This window comes from Sander lucioperca, chromosome 3 (assembly GCF_008315115.2).
Source record: "Sander lucioperca isolate FBNREF2018 chromosome 3, SLUC_FBN_1.2, whole genome shotgun sequence".
In the NCBI taxonomy this organism is placed as follows: domain Eukaryota; kingdom Metazoa; phylum Chordata; class Actinopteri; order Perciformes; family Percidae; genus Sander; species Sander lucioperca.
In genome coordinates, this window is record NC_050175.1 from 44,904,004 (window position 1) to 44,926,807 (window position 22,804).

At 41.5% G+C, this 22,804-nt stretch overlaps 1 protein-coding gene across 9 annotated transcripts in view; it reads right to left on the minus strand.

The window, feature by feature from the left end:
- The window catches only part of mtss1lb (MTSS I-BAR domain containing 2b), a 106,996-nt gene that overhangs the window by 62,116 nt on the left and 22,076 nt on the right, over nt 1–22,804 (minus strand). For 8 of the 9 annotated variants that reach the window (XR_004896933.1, XR_004896931.1, XR_004896932.1 and 5 more), the window contains exons 2-3: nt 14,560–14,621; nt 14,299–14,372 (exon numbers count right to left, since the gene is read on the minus strand). The exons of the other annotated variant lie outside the window; for it this stretch is intronic. Coding sequence is in view for 1 of the 8 variants with exons in the window: in XM_031290659.2 (XP_031146519.1) it covers nt 14,299–14,372; nt 14,560–14,621 (136 nt within the window). In the remaining 7 variants the exon portion in view is untranslated. The remainder of the gene's footprint in view (nt 1–14,298; nt 14,373–14,559; nt 14,622–22,804) is intronic. 9 annotated transcript variants of the gene reach the window in all.

Sequence of the window (22,804 nt, forward strand, 5' to 3'; positions counted from 1 at the left end):
TAGCATTGTGGGTAATGTAGTCTGGACATCATGCATGCTCCGCTGCATCACTTGACTCCCACAGATAAAGCATCACAGAAAACCAGATTGGAGGAAAATTAGCAGAATGAGAGAACAATTGGGTCAAGACCCCTACAGTAACACAGATAGTTTAACATATAACACAAGCAGACACACACACACACACACACACACACACGGTCAGGAGGTGAAAGCGTGTCCCTGAGAACACTATTTTTTATATTCTTACCGTCATCTCTGCTTTTATTCTTAATATGTTAAGTGTTGTACTTTGAGAGCAAAGATTACCGGAGTCAAATTCCTTGTTTGTCTACGCAAACCTGGCCAATAAAGCTGATTCTGATTCTGATTTAGTTCTGAGCATGCTGGCTGGCAGGAGGTCAGGTAGCTGTGGGAAACACTGTTCTGCTGTTGCTGCTAATGAGTCTCTCTCCAACTATGATGCAGCTTCCAGTGACTGTCAAGAGAACTGTTGACATAGCACAACAAATAACGAGCAACTTAGAAGCGTTCCCATCGGCTGGTTGAAGTGAATTCACAGGCTTGTTGTGCACAGACTAAGGCTGTCAGAGACTACTAGGGCTGGCTATCGTTAAAAAAATGTCAATACCGGTACCGATACCAATGGAACTTTTTCACAGCAGACATTTTTACTTATCGTAGTAGGAAAAGCTGAAATTGATAACCTTAACGATGGCTCAATTCCATCAAGTTTCCCAGTAAGCTATTTCAGTGAGTCAGCATGCACAATACCAGGACCTCACCTAAATGGAATGCAGCCATCATTAATGGTTTTGAACACACCTGTGCTTTTCCTACTATGACACGTCAACATGTCTGCCGTGAAAAAGGTCTATACTGTGAATTTGATACCGGTTCCTGAAAGATACTTCTTTCGATACCAATTTTATAATCCATTTTAACAAAAAGAAATTACAACATAACACGTTACGGCACAAATCTTTTTATTTATTTTGCAGCTCCTACTTCGTGAGCCCCGTCTCTGTGCGTAACGTGGAGTTTTTCCTGCGTGTCTCTACGACGCGTAACGTCTGACAGCCAATCAGCAGCATTATTAGATCTTGGTAGAAGCATGCTGCATGCTTATTGGCTCACTGACTCTGATGAGATTTACTCCGTAAGTATTGAAATTTGGTATTTTATGACGAGGCATTTTTCGATACTCGATACTTATTTACTACAATTCGGTCGGTACCCTGCTCTACACAGAAATACACAGCATCTATATTAGAACTGTGCGATCAAACCATAGCTTTCAGCTGCGTCACCAAGGCGAGCTTGAGTTGAGACTCGTTTGTCACACAAGGTCAAGAATCAACTTCCATGTCCAAAGATATTACAATTGTTAATTTAATATAATATGGAATATAAAAAAGTGTGTGTAGGAATGCCTCAGCCCTTGTTAGACAGAGAGCCCCAAAAACATAACACACTGCCATCTGTGTGTGTGCCACTGTTGCCATGGCAATGCACCCCAGTGGCAGAGGTGCAGCAAATGGAAGGGGATGAAGGGTAGAGAAAAAAATGAATGGATAAAGATGAAGTACACACGCACTACCTGTACGCAAATAGACACATGCGCATCACGAAGGACAAATGGAAGCACATGCGTAACAAATATGACGAAAGCAGGAAAGGAATATGTTGTAAACATGCCAGAATATAACGATTCCACTCTGTAGTTTCAGGGCTTTGAGGAGGAACACAGAGGCAGTGCTATCATGACAATAGATTCATTAAAAACTCTTTTTAATGTGCTGGTTCCAGCATCTCACATTTGAGAATTTCATGAAATGTTATATCTTTGTAAATTGAAAGTCTTTGGTTTTGGTCTCTTGGTCAGACCAAATACGACATTTAAAGAGGTTACCTTAGTCCTAAAAACATGTTTTATAATCTTTTTTGTAGAGATGCACCGATAGACCGGCCAGTGACCGGAATTGGCCGGTTTTCACGTGCTTAGCCATGACCGGCGACCGGCAGGTCAGTCTGACATATGCCAATTTCATGCCGGTCAACGCTACAATTAACTGACAACATAAGTTATACCAGTTACAGTTCTCAAGGACGCACGCAGACACGGACACGACAGCACAGTCTCTTTTTCCTTTCTCTCAACTTTTCCGCCGTGTGTCGCTCGTCGCTCGCGGTGTGAAGCGTGTGTCGGCGCTGTTCTCGCACATGTAGGAACCTCATGAATTAACCTGCAACATGTCAGCTGTTTGGAAATTCTTCAGCATGTGTGCAGAAGATAACAAGTTTGCAATATGCAACACCTGCAAGGAGAAAGTAGGGCGTGGAGGGACGACACCAAAAACCCAAATCACATTTTTTTAGTTGGATATTGGATGTGAAAAGAAGGAAATGGTTCTAACATTGCACTTTAGATGTGTGTGAATTTCCCACACCAGGAGTAATTTATATAGTTCTATTTTATAGTGATTCATTATCTGTTCAAAAAATGTTCTATGTTCTGTGCAAAATGTTCTATTAAAGAAAAGATAGAAAATAAATGTTTGTGTGTGCTGTAAAGTGGTTAGAAAAAATGAAATCGGAATCGGCTGGCCTAACTCAAAGAAAATCGGAAATCGGAATCGGCTTAGAAAGTTGTAATCGGTGCATCTCTACTTTTTTAACATTTCAAATGTTACGACTGAGACACACGACACTGAAGGACTCAAATGCACGACTCAGATACACGGTTAAACAAAACAAATGCAGGGTTGTCTGGCATTGCTGTGGCCAATCAAATACATGTAAGAACACATTTCTGGTAATTACTATATAATGTGAACTCGTATTTCTACTGTTTACCTTGCGATATTTTACAACTAAAGATAAAATGATTAATGCAGTGATAACTTTCCAGAGCAACGGGTCAATCTCTAACCTTTAAGGTTAGAGAAAGGGCTGAGAATAGGCGTGTAGTTCTGATCATTGTGGTCAGGGTTTACTGAATTATGTTGTCAGAAGGAGAGCAGTACAAGGGTGTGTGCATGTGTGTGTGTGTGTGTGTGTGTGTGTGTGTGTGTGTGTGTGTGTGTGTACAGCTGAGCCAGCAGCAGCCACACCAGTTATCACGCCTGGCTGATGGTTGTTAATGCTGCGGATTAACACCTAACTCTCACTAACTCTGAGCACACACAAACACACACACACACACACACACACGCACACACACACACACACACACACACACACACACACACACACACACACACTCTCTCTCTCTCTATCTCTCTCTCTCTCTCTCTCTCTCTCTCTCTCTCTCTTACATTCATTGCACTCTTCACTCCAGCCTCTTAGTCTCATTAAACAGGACTTGGCCTTGGAACAGCAAGACTCACTGAGCTCAGCTTCCCATGCTTACTGAGGGAGTGCACTGCATATGTACTGTGTGTGTGTGTGTGTGTGTGTGTGTGTGTGTGTGTGTGTGTGTGTGTGTGTGTGTGTGTGTGTGTGTGTGTGTGTGTGTGTGTGTGTGTGTGTGTGTGTGTGTGTGTGTGTGTGTGTGTGTGTGCGCGTGTGCAACAGAGCATGTCTTGTGTTGTTGACCTCTGGGACAATACTGCACTGTGACATCAGGAAATGTCCTTAGAGAGCTACCAGAGACAGAGGGAGCCAGGAAGGGAAGGAGGAGAGCAAAGAAGGAATAGGAATGATGCAAGGCAGGATTTAATGGGAGGAACGTGTTGGGAAGTAAGGAGCAGGGGGGAACAGGAGAGGAGGGAAGAGAAAAGATGAGCGTTTGGGGTGAGCATAAGGGTAGAGTAAGCACCGAAGAGATGGGTGAGTGAGAGAAAAGCTCTATGGAGGAGAGAGAGAGAGAGAGAGAGAGAGAGAGAGAGAGGGAGAGGGATAGGGGGTGGCTGTGGAGAGAAAAAGACGCACACTGAGGTTGAGGCTTAATTAAAGACAATAATTCTGTTTTTGTAGCTCTCAACAACAGCAGGCCTCTCAGCCAAGAACTACTTACACAGGGAATAGAGAGGGTGGCAAAGAAGGAAAGAAATAACTTATTTTAAGAATCACTAATGCACAAATTAGTCGATAGACACAAAATGAATTGCTGATTGTTTTGATAAACGATTAATAGTTCTTGTCATTTTTCGAGCAAAAATGCTTCTTAAATGTCAGGACTATTAGTTGAATATACAACAAGCTATCTTACTGAGCTCATCTTTGGCTGTGGAAAATTATTCGACATTTTCGACTATTTTCGGACAAAACGATTAATCTATTCATAAAGCTCCAGGATTCTAATTAATAAGGATATAATAATAAGAATAATAAAACAGAGAGAGAGAGAGAGAGAGAGAGAGAGAGAGATATTATGTTGCTGATTTATGTAAGTACACTTTATGTATTAACAGCCTATACAGAGTTTGAATGTGACACCCTGTAAATTGGGATTGATTTTGATTGGCTGTCAGTGTTTCTATCGTTCATCAAATCGCCCTGAAAGTGATCCTATCGATATCGTTCACCACTGTCCTCGTTATAGTTGTAGTGTGGATGGCCCTTTACTGCCCAACAATGGCAGTCACTTTCTGTTTTGGTCTCCAAATAACATGGTTTGGATAATCAAGCTAAACTGTTGGCTTATTGGCTGATTCTTGGACTGCCCCGCTGGACATTGGAAAGAGACAAACTTGGAGAAAGGCAGACAATTCAATTATTGATTTAGATTATATAGGTCATAATGTCTTCAGTGGGGTTGTGGTAAGGTCAGTAGCTCACTAATCCTCATGCTAACCCAGTTATGTATAGCAGCCTACATTCCCCAGTTCAACCACTTTGGTTGCATGAGCAACTGTATCAGATCAAGTGCCTCTTCAGTTGACCGTGAACGGCACGCTACTGTTTTCTGTGAAATGCAATTAAGCCATCTTGCTCAGAATTCTCCTCTCCTCTTGGCAACAACATGGCTATTTTTTTCTCTGCCACCACTTCCCTTTTTTTCTCACTCTCTCTCTCTCTCTCTCTCTCTCTGCTTGTTGCCTGGCAACCATGCTCGTAAATGTGATCCCACTTGTCTGTGATTGGCTGAAGGGACGGCAGATCCATGTCAGAGTCACAGCGAGAAAAGGGGGAGACACGCATGCATCACACTCATGAAGTATAACTTAAAAATATCACACAGCTGAAATTAGTATAAATCTTACGCATACTCTTCTGGGGCAATACCCACTGCCCATTGTTCCAATTGCATGTCATTTTAACAGACTGAACCATGCATGCGTGTATGTGCATGTGTGTGGTCAATATTGCTTTTGCAGTGGTTATACACGTTTACACACACATATGCTTGTGAGCTAATATGCATGCATGACAGAATTGCATGTGGGGGTGAGTGTGTGTGTGTGTGTGTGTGTGTGTGTGTGTGTGTGTGTGTGTGTGTGTGTGTGTGTGTGTGTGTGTATGTGTGTGTGTGTGTGTGTGTGTGTGTGTGTGTGTGTGTGGGAGTGTCTGTGTGTGTGAGTAGTGGTATTAACTAGCAGGTGGTCTTTGCAGGGGGGTGCCATGCGAGCTGAATAAGGGAAACCACTCTTGCTGAGTTGCATCCCTGCATGTGTGTGTGTGTGTGTTTGTGTGTACTATGTGTCTGTGTGTGTAGCTGTTTTAACTTAAGTGGCCTCACATCTGAGTGTTACCTCTCTTTCTCCCACCCAGGGAGTCATCAGTGCATGCCAGCATGGATTGCCCTGCCAGGCAGCCAGCTAGTTAATGAGGGAGTGTTGAATAGGTTTTTTTATTATACTGAATGAACACACACACACACACACACACACACACACACACACACACACACACACAAAGGCAAAATCCCAGCAACTTTTGTTTCTTTTATTGTGTTTACTTATTAATAAGTCTTATTGGGATACATGGTTGAAATTGTTAGCCAAAAGTAGCTAATGGTTTGTTGTTGAAATAGTTAGCTAAAAGTAATGGATGCCTAGTTGAAATACTTAGCTAAAAGTAACTAATGGATATATGGTTGAAATAGTTCCAAGTAATGGATACATGGTTGAAATAGTTAGCTGAACATAGCTAAGGTTGACACAGTTAGCTAAAAGAAATGGATACATAGTTGAAATAGTTAGCTAAAAGTAGCTAATGGATATATGGTTGAAATAGTTAGCTAAACATAGCTAAGGTTGACACAGTTAGCTAAAAGAAATGGATACATAGTTGAAATAGTTAGCTAAAAGTAGCCATGGTTGACACAGTTAGCTAAAAGTAATGGATACATAGTTTAAATAGTTATCTAAAAGTAGCTAATGGATACATGATTGAAACATCTAGCTCAGGGATGGGCAACATTGATTATAGAGAGGGCCACAAATATGTTATCCTCACTACCTGAGGGCCAGATTGGTACTGTGTACTTCCACTAGTAGGATACCCTAATCTGTCTCATTCAATTAGCCAAATATAGCTACTAAATTAATGAAAACAACAAAATATATGCCAGTAACTAAAGTTTATTTAACTAGCATCTCTATTTTTCATATTCAAATGCATTTAGTAATGATTCTACTCATTTAATGAACTAACAAAAACAAACATCCACATTCCTAAGTGATATACAATTATTTCAGTGCAATGACAAAAATCAATACAATACAATTGGAATGTAATGGGCCGCTTGCTCCCAATACCTGTGAAACCAACAATTTGATATTTGGAAATTGATTTCAATTTGATTTCCGCAGTGAGGCTGCATGCTCTGCCCGCTCTGACGCTGCATGCGGCCCGGGGGCCACCAGTTGCCCATCTGTGATCTAGCTTCTGCCACAACTAGGCTAGTAACAGAATGCAAACTTGACCAAACCCACCTAAACATTAACAGTTGAACTGTATGACAAAATATATGTATCCATTGTATTAAGTTAACAGTGTTTAACAACACCCAGCACAAAATTAATGGTGTTGATGAAACTGACAAGGCTGGGGGGGATGCGTCTGAAGAAAAGGTTGGGAACCACTATCCCAGTGACTTAGCTGATGCTCGTATCCACAGTGATGGCACAGGCCTGCCGTTGAAGACTTCCTCACAATTCCCCACAACAGTCCTCTTCTGTCCGTTTTCTGTCTTTATTGCTCGCTACACTCAATGCTCCCTCAAGCACGAACCTCTGTCTTTTCATAAAGTCATCACTCCAGTCCTCGGAGGTCTTGAACAATCATCGACTGTTGCTCTGCATCATTTCACTACCATTTAAACACATTCTTCACACAGTGCCACTGTGCCTCAAATCTGAAGTTCTCTATTTACAGGAAATCAATGTGTTATTCCTCTTTTTGTCAAGTTTTAAATGTGCTGCGTGTAGCAGTTTAAAACACTAATAAACTGTTCTCAAATTAAAATTCCTACCTTGGTAAAATGACTGTAAACGCATGAGACCACGCTCAGGATCACTGGCAGCCTCTATGTCACACCAGTGGTATTATTAGTGGTAGTGTTTCTCAAAATCAAGACCACATTTCCTATAAACTTCATTGCTTCCTGTCCCCCAGCTCCTTTCCTTTGGCTTCACTGAAGAAGATAAACATGTTGGAAATGAGTTTTCCAGCCTATTTTCTCTGCTTTCCTTTTCACCATCTGCATTTAAGTGTCCTATTTCTGCCCACTTCTTGTTTAGTATGAAAACAATCACTCTTGTTCTTTTGTACAGTATTATGAACATCAATTCACATTATCAAGTGTATAGGGTGTAATAGAGAAAGCATGAAGAGTGTGTGTGTGTGTGTGTGTGTGTTGGCATCATTAGCCAGACAACTATAAATCAATGGAGCAGTGTGGCTACATGTAGTCCAGTTTAGAACTCTTAGATTTGGGCTTCCTTACATACAGGATTGATACTTTTACACCCCAAAAATGATGTTCTTCTAAAACGCTCTCAATACTGGATGAAATGCAATTGAAAGGCAATTTAGTCAATCGCACAATACAGGTGTTGTCATTGACTGTAAATAGATGTATTTAGTCAGATGTAGTATTAGTAAACCACAATCAAGTCATTATTTTACACACACAGACACACTCTGAAAACGAAAGACATGGAGGAAGAAGAGATTTAGTTGTTTTCCTATTGTTTTGGCATTTGAGGATGGACTTATGGCGCTTTTCCATCACATGGTACCTGCTCGACTCGCCTCGACTCTACTCACCTTTTTTGGTTTTCCATTACGAAAAAAAGTACCCAGTACCTGCTACCTGTACCATGTAATGGAAAAATGCCATTAGAACAGTTTTAACTTCATAAAGCCGTAATGAAGGATGAAACATGTTATGTTTTAAAACACATTTTTTCATTGCCCAAATAGTTATTGACCTTTTTGAGGAGAGGCTAGGTGAGTTTGTGAGACATTTTAAACATCTTTACTTAGTTCACCTGGGCACAGGGACAGTTCCATCGTTTGAAATAGGCACATCTATTTTCATACATAAAGGGAGTATAAATTAGCCTTAAGCTAGATTTAACATACATGAAATGGAGTAAGCACTTGGTTTCTGCATTTCATGAAAGTGTTAAGAAGACAACCTGAGAAACACCCATAAACAGTGTTGTCATATTTACTCGCCTCGGGGTGGCCATGACCTTGAGCTGAAAAAACTTTTATTCTCATTTCATCTTTAAAAACACAGTCTGTGTCAGTTGCCATTGTGTTAGAGATAAAACAGTAGAGGTCAGAGGGTCTAAAGATTGAAGGACGACTGTCTGTGTAAATGTAGGAGCATATGTGTGTGTGTGTGTGTGTGTGTGTGTGAATAAGATTTATGATATTCATTATGAAACCTTGCATTCAGATGCAGCCAAGAAGCCTGGCAATAAACGCCAGCTATTCTGTACCATCAGATCATCCTCCTCATCATCTCACACACACACACACACACACACACACACACACACGCTTTACAGCTGTCCCTTGTGCCAAGTGTGCATAGTGAGAGTCCTGGGATTGACCTATGTTTTACTGCTGCAGCTACTGCAGAGAGTGTGTGTGTGTGTGGAAAAGAGAGAGGGAAAGGGGGTGAGGGATATAACGAGGTTTATCATCATCATCAACATAAACAACGTTATTGTCCCCATGGTAATACAGAGAGAGGAGTTGATGAGTAAAACAGTAAAAACAGAAGTGTTTTTCTACAGACATTCATTTTTTAAATGTTTCCCTGACCAGCACTTAAACCACAGCACACACACACACACACACACACTCACACACACACACACACACAGACAGCTCTAAGCGTTGGCTATCCATGGTGCTGAATTACCGTTACATATTTAAAGCTGAAACCTATCCTATTTATCTGCGCAGCACCTTGTTACATTCCTGCTGTCCACCAATAAAGTTATTTCAAACGAGAGGTGTTACACAAAATGAAGTTATCAGTTATTACTTCCATACCACGAAATCTACATGTTATTCATTTGCGTTTGTAAAAATGGCCAGGAGTGTTTCATGGTGGACACTTTCATTTCACTTAATATTTGTGTACTGTACATACAACAAGAAGCAGAACTGTGGATGATCTGCTATCTTTGTTTTGGTTTGAAAGTAATTTTAATTACCTCTTACCAAAAATGATATGATTTTTTAGACTTAACTGTCTGCAAATCTTGATAAATAAAATAAATGGCACAATAGAATCATTTTAACATTCAGAGCTTTCACCTTCCTGTATTAGAAAAAATAAAACATACATTTCTGTATAAGACATCTGTCAGCAACTCCAAATTCACTACCAAAGAAGAAATATGATGCACCTGCTGTAGCAACACACACATGTTGATCAGACAAACACTGAGCAATGATATACATTTAAAAAAAGACTAGATGAATTAGAGTCACGAGACATCTACCTCAAAGGTGCAAGGGTACTGGGACTCATAAGGATAAACAAAGTTTATGAGGATGTTGCCAAATATCCAATAGCTTACACATTGAATTGTCATCAAGTCCATGCCGTGAAAGATATGCTGGCTATCATTGCCATGGCTGAAGAGCAAGAGGGTGATGACAGAAAGTGGCAAATATAATCAGCCAATAAATGCACGACATATGGCAAGTGTGGCACAAATGAACAAATCCTGGGCGTTGCGTTTTAACCCAAACCTAACACTAACCATTGACTAATTCTAGTGCCTTCCAGGCAGTGCTGCCTGGAAGGAGACATTGGGGGCTTAAAACACTGATAAACTTTCCTTTCTCCATATATTTGCCTATGCAGGCCTGATCAAAGAAATGTCTTAAGGCATTTCTAACCACACAGTACGAGCAGTGTGTGGTTTCTGTATGTGTCACGTTGTCATATCGAACACAGCTCTGGGGTTGGTGAGCAAACTGAGAAAAGCCACTCAAACTACAAGATCTCACTGTGACTGCTTTGTTCTCAAATGGTCCAACAAACTGTAACCCAAGCTAAAATGTCTTTATTTTCATTATGAATGTGCCTGTTTTAGATTAATAATAGGATCATCTGACCAGAGAGATGCAACAGAGTCTGTGGTCAAACTCAATCATCGCTCATCAAAAAGGATAGTAAGGCCAATAAATCCCGGCTGCTTTAAACTACTGATGTAACAGCAGCTCTTTGATGCGGTTTCAGCTTTTTAGTAGACATTTCTAAAACTGTTTCCATAAAGGAATAAAGGCATAAAGGAAAGGGACAAGAAATCACTTATGTTTAAAATGCTTAAAGTGAAACAGAATGTTGGAATGAACAAATAATGCTGTATGTCTATTCCTCAGTGCGTGTCTGTGTGTGTCTTTTCACTTGTTAAATAGTTCCATTAATGGGGCGCTTGGTTAGCTCAGTCCTTGTTGCAGCGGTCGCGGGTTCGGTTCAGACCTGTGGCCCTTTGCTGCATGTCATCCCCATCTCTCTCCCACTTTCCTTACTTAATCTGTCAATAAAGGCAATAAAAGCCAAAAAAGAATCTTAAAAAACATCACACTGACACACATGCACCCATGCATATGTGCACAAACACACACACATGTGGCCAGATAGCCCTGGGGAAAATGAATGTTTGGGCTATAAGAGTGGAGAAAACATCTGAAAGTGCACTCAAATTCACCCCTCACCAGGGAATTCACAAACACTTGCACATTTCCTCCTGCTGGATTTCACCCACTTGCTAAATCTCTCTCTCACACACAAACACACAAACACACACACTTTCCCAAACACACAAGAAAAACTGTTTCTCTCACCCTCCATGGCTTCTTTAACTTTATCAGTTTGAGAGGACAACTGAATGTATCTGGTGTCTAAACATTAGGGACCCAGCAGAAAACAAGGCATGGCCCTGATCCAGCAGAACAAAAACCCACTGACAGAGTATGTGATGCATTATACAGCCTTGTCCAATATGTGTGCTATGACTTGCACATCATTTTAAATAATCATACAGAAAAGAGTTTAAATAATTACTATGAGACACATAATCGTAGGCCTGCAGTCCAAGATTTTCTGTATATCCCCTATATTTTTCTTCAATCTGAAAGTTGCTGGTGTTCATATCAGTGTACGGTCATGCTAGCAGCCCACTGATGTTGTGCTTAGTACAGTTGAGGCTCATGGGAATGTCCTTAGTTTCTCAGGTATTTGGTCATAAACCAAAATATTGAGCAAATACAGTGGACTGAAAGAATATGGAAAACTCTAACCCTAACTTCAAGGAATATTACTTATATATGTATGTATATATATATGATATTCAAGTAGACAGTTTTTATCATTTCCATTCAGCTGATGAAAACACTTTGGTTTACATAAAATTCAGTTGTCACACTGAATGGAGCAGCCCACGCAGGCTCATCAATGGGAGTGTCGGTACAAGAGCAGAGCACAGGATCATCAGTACCCGTTGGGCTTGATTCACACATACACATACACACGCGGTAAGAAGTGGCACATTGATATAGCAAATGGCAGGAAGACAGAGAGCATCATTATTGGCGCCGTCTATTGCCTCCATCCATTTAACAAATCCATTAGAGAACATCGCACACTGAGAAAGAGCAGCGATTGTACAGCATTTTGACAAATGGACTCCAGCAGGAATGACTCATCAGTACAGAAAGTACAAAGAGCCTCTGATGCACAGTCTTCATCTTCGTGCCAACATCATTTATGTTATATTTTTGCCTCTGTGTGTGTGTGTGTGTGTGTGTGTGTGTGTGTGTGTGTGTGTGTGGCAGTGGTAGCGGCATGTGTAATGAGCTGACAGAGCTTGGTGATTTCCTGTCTGGCCTGTAAAAGCAGCACGAGCCTCTACCCTGTATCCTCCTCTGTAGGATGCCACCACACACACACATCCGCATCACATACACTGTCTGGCAGCTGCACCTATTAAGTCACACCAGGAGGAGAAATTCCCTGTGTTACAGCCACGGTAGTCTTCCTCGTCTGCCTCTCTCTTCCCTCAGTGGTACGATAGTATTCAGATGGCCTTTGGTGGGCGGTGAATGTTTGTCTGACCCTCTCAGCTCTCAGCCCACACTCGATTAAAACTAGAGCCCAGCTGTAAGCCTACGCAGGGAATATCAAGAGTGTCAAGCCAAAAACACTAGATATAAACCATTGACTATAATTCTGTAAAGTTCAGTGAGTTTGTTTGGCTGAGTGTAGCTCAGAGAACATCATGTTGAGCTTTGCATTCAAATGATCAAACAATCCAGGATGCGCATGCAGCAGGGGGTAGAAAACACGTTGCCACAATGTCACAATAGGTTGATAATGGACAAGTATTTAGAAATGAGGCAACTTGCTAAAAAAAAATAGTCAAACGATTGTTTAAAAGGTACATTTGTACACCACCCTTGTGCATTTTCAACACTTTTTATAGGGCTGTCGCCAAAAAGGAATTTCCCCCTGTGTTGGTTTAGTGTGGCTCAACAGAGCTATATGCAGTATTAGCGCATATCTATGTGGTATGTAGATTGATGCATGTAACGCAGAAGCAAATTTCACAAGCGTGAGTTCCACCCGGAATCTTTTAGCTGTCCGCTATTAGCAACAGGTGAGGTGCTGACGTTAGCACAACAAGCTGACTGGAGTGCGAGTTAGTCACACTATGGCGAGCGTAAATGAAAAGCCAGAGCTGGGAGACCAGCCTGCAGCTACAACAGCAACAGAGAGAGAGTTGTGTATAAGACGACGACAGTGTGCTGATGTTGCTCCACAGTTGTAGGCCTAGGGGATGTGAATGGAAACACATCCAACATGCTCCATCCAAGGCGCATTCAACCGCATCACCCAATGTGTCAATCACTGGGACAAGGAAAAGCAAACCGGAGCCCAACTAAATGCCCACTTTTAAAAGAGAAATACACTCTTAACTCTTGTTTTCATTATGAATTCATTTAAAATTCATGCATAGAAGTGTAAAAAAGAAGGGCCTTGCCTCGTGAAAAAATGAAAAAAATGGGAACATAGCGGTTGTGGCGGTTGCTTGCCATCCCCTGTGGTTGGCTTGTCAATAGCGCGGTATTGCATGCCTATTGCGTGCCTTGCTCTGGCTAGCTAACAAAAAAGAAAAGACTAAAGTAAAGTACAAGTACCTCAAAGTTGTACTTAAGTGCAATGCATGAAACATGGAATTGCAACTACAATGCTAACCGAGACAACCACAGATTAAAAGCACAGAAGCCTGACAATATTAAACCTATGATGGAAAGACAGAATTGAGAATTCCTCTGCTCTATTTTATGCATAGTCAAATTTAAAGATATGACAGACTGCCATAAACTATCAACAAACAGCAACTACTACCTCAAAACACAGGTATCTGCCTCCAAAAGCCATGTTATTAGCAACTATCTGTAGAATGGAAAACTTATCATCCTATTGCATTGGGAAGTCTAACAAAATATATCCTGCTGCAGAAATAGCTTTTATTGACCTCTACGAGATACCTCCGTCATTTCTTTTGTCTCTGTAAACAATGCAGTGCAACTGCTTTGAAGTTTGGTACAAAGCGTACCTTTAGGCTGTTGGAAACACTTTCAGCAGTAAAAGGAGAATTTAGCAGGCTGCATGGTTGATAATATCTCAACAACATAATGAGATTCCTAATAGTGCTGCCATGTGGAGGGCGCTTCAGAACAGCAAAACACAACACAGCATTGGCAAAGGGTAACAGTGCACACAGCTTATTGTCTTCTGAGCTGGGAACTGGTTCTCTCTTTGGCACACACACACACACACACACACACACACACTGTTATCCTACCTACCTCTGGTGTTGGTAGCCATGTCTGCCACCTTCTGAAAGGCATCCAGAAAGGCCACGGCAGCCAGAACAGTGGTTCTAGATGAATACAAAACACTAATTACTTTAGATAAAATGTTATTATAATTATAAATTGCATATTACATTATACAGGTTTTGCACTGGTAACGTAGCGATGGAATATTTGCTGAAAACCGTGTTACAGTTTGAAAAGACTATTCATGGATTTATTGTTTTATTTTGTTTTGTTGCTAAAGAAACTTACCGGAGCTGGGAATGCAGCTTGGTGGCCTTGGCACTGAAGTCCTCCCACACAGGATAGGAGCACTGGCAACACACAGACAACAACACACATTAATATCGACAGATATTACATATTGATAAGCAACGAATCTGACATGCCCAAACCTCAATCCACTCTTTGCCAGTAGGGAGATACTTCAAATGTAAATAAGTGTGGGTTACATTTTCAGGAAGGAACTAAAACGACACTGGCTTGGATTTAAAGGGACAATTCGGCGATGTTCAACCTAATCTCTATCTATCTGAATGAGGGATATGTTGTTAAAAGAAGCATGCAGTTCATTCCAATGGTCTCTGGGGCTCTGGGGTTCAGCCGGGCCTCAGATGCTAAATCTGCCCTACTTCCGTCCTCCAGTGACAGGACTGGAGGACTTTGGTAGCCCCCCAGCTACCAAAGTGCCATTCACAAACGTCCTTGTTCTCTTCCCTCGTATTGCAAACTAGCTACGTTTCCATCAGCGAGGAGATGTTATAGATGAGAATCCTTTACAGTGTAGATTTTTACAGTGTTAAAAGCTGAGAGAGCTTAGCAAAGTTCGTGCTCGTGTGCAATGCATCCTGGTAAATATAGACAGTATATAATGGACCAACAGATCCCGTTGCTCTGGACGGAGACCAGTGAAGGATATTAGAAGCACTTTTCCGGTGAGCACTGAGCGTTACTGTACAGCCTCCAACTGAGAGAGACGACGTAGATGTGACGTGAGCAACCTGTCTAAAAGTTGGAAGTCTTCTGGTAGCTGTGCCAAGAGAAATCTCAATCATTCCCAATCTTGCAGAGAAGGAGAGCGTAGGTATATGTAAGGAGATAACAAGGCACAGGCTAATTATTGCTAACTAAAATGCTAGTTAACATTAGTAATTACACTTAAACAGCTAATGTAAGTCCAAACTGCCTGAGAGCTTCTCCTGTACTATACGGTAATTCCTCTACTATGCGACAGTAAGTCACGTGGTTATGACACAATCGTTAGCCTAGTTTTACAAAAACGTCTGCTACGGAGCCATAACGTGAGGTACAAGGTAATGGAATTCTTTAGAAATAAACAATGGACAAATAGAGTCTTTAAACACTTTTCAGATGTAAAGTTATTTGCTGTCAAAGTGACGTCAAAATGAATGGCAGTCAATGGGATGCTAACGGGGGCTGAGTGCTTGTTAGCATCAAAATGGCGCCATAGGAGCTACGCGTTGTGAGGAGAGGCTTACCCCCTTGGTAAATATACGCACAGCTGCCACGGCTCCGTAAGCAGGAGAACTCACTTTCTCTGTCAACATAGCACACACTGGGAGATTAATTTCCTCAATGGATTACATATGCCATCAGTACTGATGGGACATCCACAGTAAAGTTGCCGGGTACATTTACTCAAGTACTGTACTTAAGTAAAATTGAGGTACTTAGTTATTACATAATTTGTTGCTGCCCTTAAAATATGCTCTGTCCCATCCAGTTGCTACATGTAAATGCTGCTTAAATGTTAGGGCATCAGTAATAAAAGAAACAATATTATAATATATGACAAGATAACAGTACAAAGAGACTATTCTAAATCGTATTTATTTTTTATGCTTTCAGTACACTTTGCTGATATCTGTGTACTTTTTGAATTGCACTGGATAACAGTTAATGGCTCAGTATTGAAAGACACAAATAATATAGAGTTATTTAGATGAGGAAATAATCTTTTTAAATTTTCAAATTAAAATGCCTCAATACAGACATTTCTGCAGATCACACTCTTTGTTATCCTCCTGTACCTCTGCAGGTTTAAAATGTGCCTTTTTTCAGTTCTGTCATCAATCCAATTCCCTATTGTCTTTCCTCCAAAGCACACACACATACCCCTACCCCACTCTCTGCTACATCAGCACCCTACACCTCCCCCTTTATTCACCCTCTCACCACCTTTTCCTTCATCCCTAAAATCAGCAGCCACCCCTCCTCTCCTCCCTATGCAGCCATCTAATCCTTCTACCAAAACACACACACACACACACACACACACACACGCACACGCACATTAAGATCACTTGATAGCCACTGGCATCGCGCAGCATCAAAGGGTCTGACTAGAGCAGCCAGGATTGCTAACACAATGCAAAGCTGCTGTGTCTCTAATGGATGCTGCACTCCCGTCTTCTCCCCCTTCCTGTAGACTGGATGACTGCTCTATCACACACACCCAGACTCAGCACATATTACATTATACTTGATCCAGGTTCACCTATAACCCTGTTAAATGCCTGCAAATTGTGTGCATAAGGGTGGTGGTGGTGGTGGTGGTGGTGGTCGGGGGGGTGTATTTATATCAGTATGAAGTCCATGTATCCTGCCAGGAACAGAAAGATACAGGCCAATATGACAAAAGAAACTTCAGGAAATGCAGAGAACAATGAAAAACCAAAACGAAGGAGGACAGTAGGAAGGAAATGTGTGTGTGTGTGTGTGTGTGTGTGTGTGTGTGTGTGTGTGTGTGTGTGTGTGTGTGCTGGGGGGTGGGGCATCCTGTCCATGTCAGACTGGCACAGACTGTAAGGGCTGTATACTCTTTGATCTGGCCTGTTTGATGTGGCTTAATTTGGTCTGAAATCACAGTCCTATTTCCCCTTGGTACCAAAAGCTACCCCCTCCACAATCCACACACACACACACACACACACACACACATACACACACACACACACACACACACACACACACACGCACACACAAAATCACACGCACACACACGCACCCACGCACACACACACACACACACACACACACACACACAGTTGTTTGAAGTGCCCTATGTCCTCATCCTTACACAGACACACAGTCATACATACACAGTGTAGCAGCCCTGCATCTCATTAGCATATTTCGGGCATTTCAGTCCAGTAAAGAGCCTGGTGACCAAGTGATAATGATGTATGTGTGTGTTATGGCTTCCTGTTCCTTTACATGCAGGTTGTAAACCCAAACCCACACACACACACACACACACACACACACACACACACACACACACACACTGTGTTAGTATGCTGTTGCGAGGTACTGTACTCTAATGGATAACTACCTGAAACATTTCACTTTAACCCTAACCCAACAGTCACCTGCTAAACTCACTCACGTCATTGCAGGGTGTACTGTAAGGTAAATGTATGTTGTAATTAGGGCTGTCAAAATAACGCATTCATTTTGATTAATTAATCTGGGAAAAAATAACGCGTTAAAAAAAATAACGCAGATTAATCCATTCCATATTGAGGTTTGACCCGGAGCCGTTCTAGCCACCATTGGACTGTAAAATGAAGGAGGGAGACAAGAATGTGCTGCCTGGATCATTGATTGGAACATTTACTTATAAAAATCTTCTTCCTGAATAGGGTTGGCTACCAAAATCCGGTGCTAATATGGCACAGGTGCCTTCACGAGCAACGCGGATTTCGGTGCCTCATTTCGGTGCCACTGATATGTCTGTGCTTCTCTCTGATGCTCTGAAACAGACGTTACAGGCAACAGAAACATCGCTGCACGTGACGCTAGTTAACACTATACTCGACAGCAGCTAACGTTAGCCTACCGCTAGCTAGTAGCTGGATTAAACACGGTTAAAATGCTGACAGCTAACGCTAAACGGTGTAAAGTGTGACTGTATTTCACTGTAGAGGATTTAACACCGGGGTGTAACAATCTGTAGCTGCCGTTGTCGGAAAAACACAGACGGTGCGTTCAATGAACAACTTTGAATGTCTCATGGTGCATTCAAAGTTGTTCATTGAACGCACCGTCTGTGTTTTTCCGACAACGGCAGCTGCAGTCTGTTAAAACTTTGAATGCACCATGAGACTGTAGGTTACCCTACAGTCTCATGGTGCATTCAAAGTTGTTGTTAAATGCCCTTTTCCTATCTGGTGGTTGTTTTTCTCATTCAACAGCAATTTACTAGTGAAATAATTGTTATAGTTATTACATTATTATTAAATCATTTAATTTTGACCAAATGGCCTAGCAATAAACAAGCTGTTCTTTAATGTTGCCGACTGTTGTTTAGTGCCCTTCTTTTTTTTTCTTGTTTTTTTACTTTCTTAAAAAGTATCGGTCAAGGCACCGGGCAAAAATTATGTATGCGATTAATTTAGATTAATTTATCACAGAGTATGTAATTAATTTGATTAATTTTTTTAATCGATTGACAGCCTTAGTTGTAACGTGTAAATCTTAATATTTAATTTACATTCTGTATGCTATTTCTAGTGTGCATGTTAGCAATGCATATTAAAAAGATCCCACAGCGATCTTACTCTATAGTCATAACAAATTAGAATGTGCAGCGCAGACCTCCACAAAGGCCAAACACTCTATCTTGCATTGTTAACAAAAAGTTAACGAAAGTGAAAAATAATTTGTGTATCCGCCCCGTAATTCGGATCCCCTCCAAAATGTAATGGGTTCTTCCTTGGCACACTAAATTTCATGAAAATCGGGCCTGTAGTTTTTCCGTAATCCTGCTGACAGACAAACAAACCAAACCAAAAACACAACCTCTTTGGCGGTAACTATGCAAACGATTAAAAATCCATCAGTACAACCGGCCCTTGCTCTCACCCCTGCTGTCAAGACAGAAATGGTAATTTTTTTTAAAATCTATGTAATTAGCTACCATGAACAAAGACCATTCACCACAAGCCTGAAGGTGTGTTTAGACATAATTTTCAACTTGGGTTATCACCATTTGTGCAGTCTGTGTTTATTCACCTCAAACAGCCAATGAATGTACCGACTGTACAGTGTGTGTGTGTGTGTGTGTGTGTGTGTCTTTGTATTTGTGTTCTGGTCAGATTTGACTTGTCTGAGAACTCATCAGATAAGCAGTTTTTTTAAGCGTGACTGTTTTTGTTCAAAATTTTAACACTAACCAGGGTTTATATTAGTTATGATTCTTTTTACTACTCAGACACATGCCAGGGATTTTAATTAAAAATAATGAAATTAAACTCACAAAATGTTAAATTCTAATGGAGCTCAGCGTAAATTATTTCAGGAAGACTTCAAATAACTTCAATCACCGCTCTCTCTTCCTAAAACAAATCAGCTGTTTAGAGGCGTTGACATTTCAGTCAAACCAATCAGAATCAGCCATGAATTTCACGAACCAATCACAGCATTACATCCCTGCTTTACCCTCCTCCTCCCCTTCCACCTCCAGTCATCGTCTAGGTCTTCGTCCAGCAGACGGCTCCGTCGACTCCTTCGGTCTGGTCTTCAGGCTCCTTCACCGCCACCACCAGTGTCTAGACTCCATCGGGGGGGATATGTCCTGTTTCTCTACCCCTTTAAAAAATTATTTTACGATGGAGTCTAATCTCCAAAGACTCACATTTTATTATGCATATGTATAATAAACCTTTGCATATCTGCAACAAAGTATCTCCTGATTGAAATATAAAGTGCTGCAGTAGATAGATTATAGATGGTAAACCCCAGGAAACCTTTGACTTTCTCATACGAGAGCTATTAATAGAGAGATCTAGATGCGGATGCCAGTGGAACAGAGGAAAGCCCGGAAATGGCATCAGGATTTTGGCTGTCTATGGCATCATTATAAACTAGAACCTGCTGTAAATGTTCACCTCTGGTGTTTTATGACAGTTTAGTAAGCGTTCTTTAATTATTATACATGTGGTACTTCTCCTTTCAGCACCCCTTTGATGAAACTTTAAAGGTCTATGTGTGGTGAAATTAGGGAATAACCTTACAGGCAGTTGGCTGTCTGTCTCAGGTCAAAGATCTGCTTTGTGAATTCCTCGGAAATCAGTTTTGCATTTAAGAAGGTTACAAAGCTCTCAGCCTGCAAACTCCTCACTCCATAAATGTGTGTGTGTGTATGTGTGCGAGTGTGTGTTTGTCTCCACCAGAGAGCTCAAAGACCGCAACCATAACCACTGCGCTCACATGATTGTAGGACTGGGAATATCACGGTGGCCGAGGGGCAAATACATCAGTGTGTGAGAGACAGAGCAGGAGACAGTGAGTGTGAGAAAAAGCTTTTGCATTGTATAATATTACATCACCACTTCCTGTGTCACCAAAAAAACTCAGCAGGGCATGCATCATTACCTCTTAAGCACACGCACGCACACACACACACACACACACACGCACACACACGTGCGCGCATGCAGACACAATCACAATGTTTTTGTTATACATTCATGATTATAAAGATTTACAGCTTTGCACACTTCACCTCTATACTTGACCTTTCCTTCTTCCTTCATACCCTTCCTTCCTTCCACTCATAGACTGTATATTAGTGGACAGAGCACGTGTGAGGGCACCCATTGGTTTGTGGAGATCTGCTATTCGTCGTTGAGTTTGCCGTTACGGGCGCAGCCATCCTGGTTGCGGATGTGACGATTTTAGACGAGAGGGAGGAGTGAGGGAGGAGCCCTTACACTCTACGTTACGTTACACACTTTCACTGGCAATCACATCATAGCCACGCCCTAAAACACCCCCTGCTTTATCGCCGATTTTAAAATCAACGAGACCATAATTCAAAAAATGAACATCATTCTGTGTTGCGGAAGACTTAAAACCCCGATTGAGACCATAAACTCATTATGAAAATGTTTACTGAGGTAATAAATTAAGTGAGAAGTAGGTCACTTCTACAGAAACCGACCTCCTTTTGCAACTGCACGTGTCGCCCCCTGCTGGAATTCAAATAGAATGCAGGTTTAAGGCACTTCCGCATTTGGAGCACTTCGCCGAAACGGATGCGTTGTCCATTGATATTAACAGTCTATACTTCCATTACTTTATCGCTGCCTCTGTCAGAAAGAAAGCCACACTGAATGAGGCAAGCTGTAGACAGTTGAAATCAGATATTTGAGCTTCTATTTGACTCATACACCTAAAACTTAAACAGCCATAAAGGCAAGCGGCAAACTGCATTTGGACAGAAGGTTGAACGTGGGAGGCGTCTGGCAGCATTGACACTTTTGGTCTGGCTGTAACTTGAGTTCTAACCCCAGAAACTGTTTTTTTCTTCCTCCTTCCTTCCTTCCAGTTACAGTCCCACTATCTTTGATTGATAGCTTTTATTTCCTCTCCACCATCCCTCTTTTACCCCACCATTACTGTTTTGTTCCACTATCCCTGCCCCTCTCCACCCTAAGTAGTGTTAAATAAGGTTGAAAAGCTCTGACCCCCCCGCTGATGATCCCTGGCAATCAGCAATTGATCCCTTTGACTGTTTTGCTTGCTTTGTACTCCAATTATTTACAGACTTATAACCTAGTCACAACATGACTTAGCAGGGACTACCATATATATATTGTACATTTCAGAATAAGTTGTCTGTGCTACTAGATCTAGTCCAGTTCTAACAGAAAAACATTTTAAGCACTTGTGTCCTCAGGTTTTCAACACAATACATATCTGTGTATGATAAGATAGATCTGTGTCAGTGTTCCAGGCATATATAGTAAGAACCATCTTAATGGGACAGGCGCTAGCCGCATCACTGTCGTGCCAATAATGACGTTAAATCAAACCCTCTCGTGTAATATTGCTTAATTGTATCAATTGAGTTCAAACTTGTTCTTTTGTGTGTGTATAAAAACAAAAAGTAGGTAAACTATGCTTTACCCTCCACTTGATCCCTGCCTTAAATCCCACTGTGTACAGGGACCCGCCATCTTATTCTATCCCTTCAATAATTATCCCTCATCCCTGAGACTGAGCAATACATTGACTGTTTATTTCCCTTTTCCCCTTACAATCTATCTTCCAGTAATCCTCCGTTTCATCTGGTCCTGACTCTGGACTCTGGGGTGCTGTCAACAGTCCTCTGGCCTAGTTCTCAGAGCACCACCAGTCCACCCAGTCTGCCCAGCACTCCATTGAGAGCTCCACTCCACCACTCACTACAGAGGATGAGAAGCTTACTGTCTCCTCTCGCTCTTTTGTTCCCTTTGTTTCCCCCACAGCAAGACAGAAAAACAGAGGAAATCCAGCAATGAAGGCAGAGGGAGAGAGAGGACGGGTGGAGGCAGGCAGAGAGGGACGTGAGGATTAGCTTGATTTTTTGTTGTATAATCGAGCCAATTCACACGTTAAAAGAGAAATGCAAGAACCAAACAAAAGGGGCTAATTTCACAGTGCCTTATATGCATAATCGACTGGCTGGGAGTTTTCAATAAAGAGGATC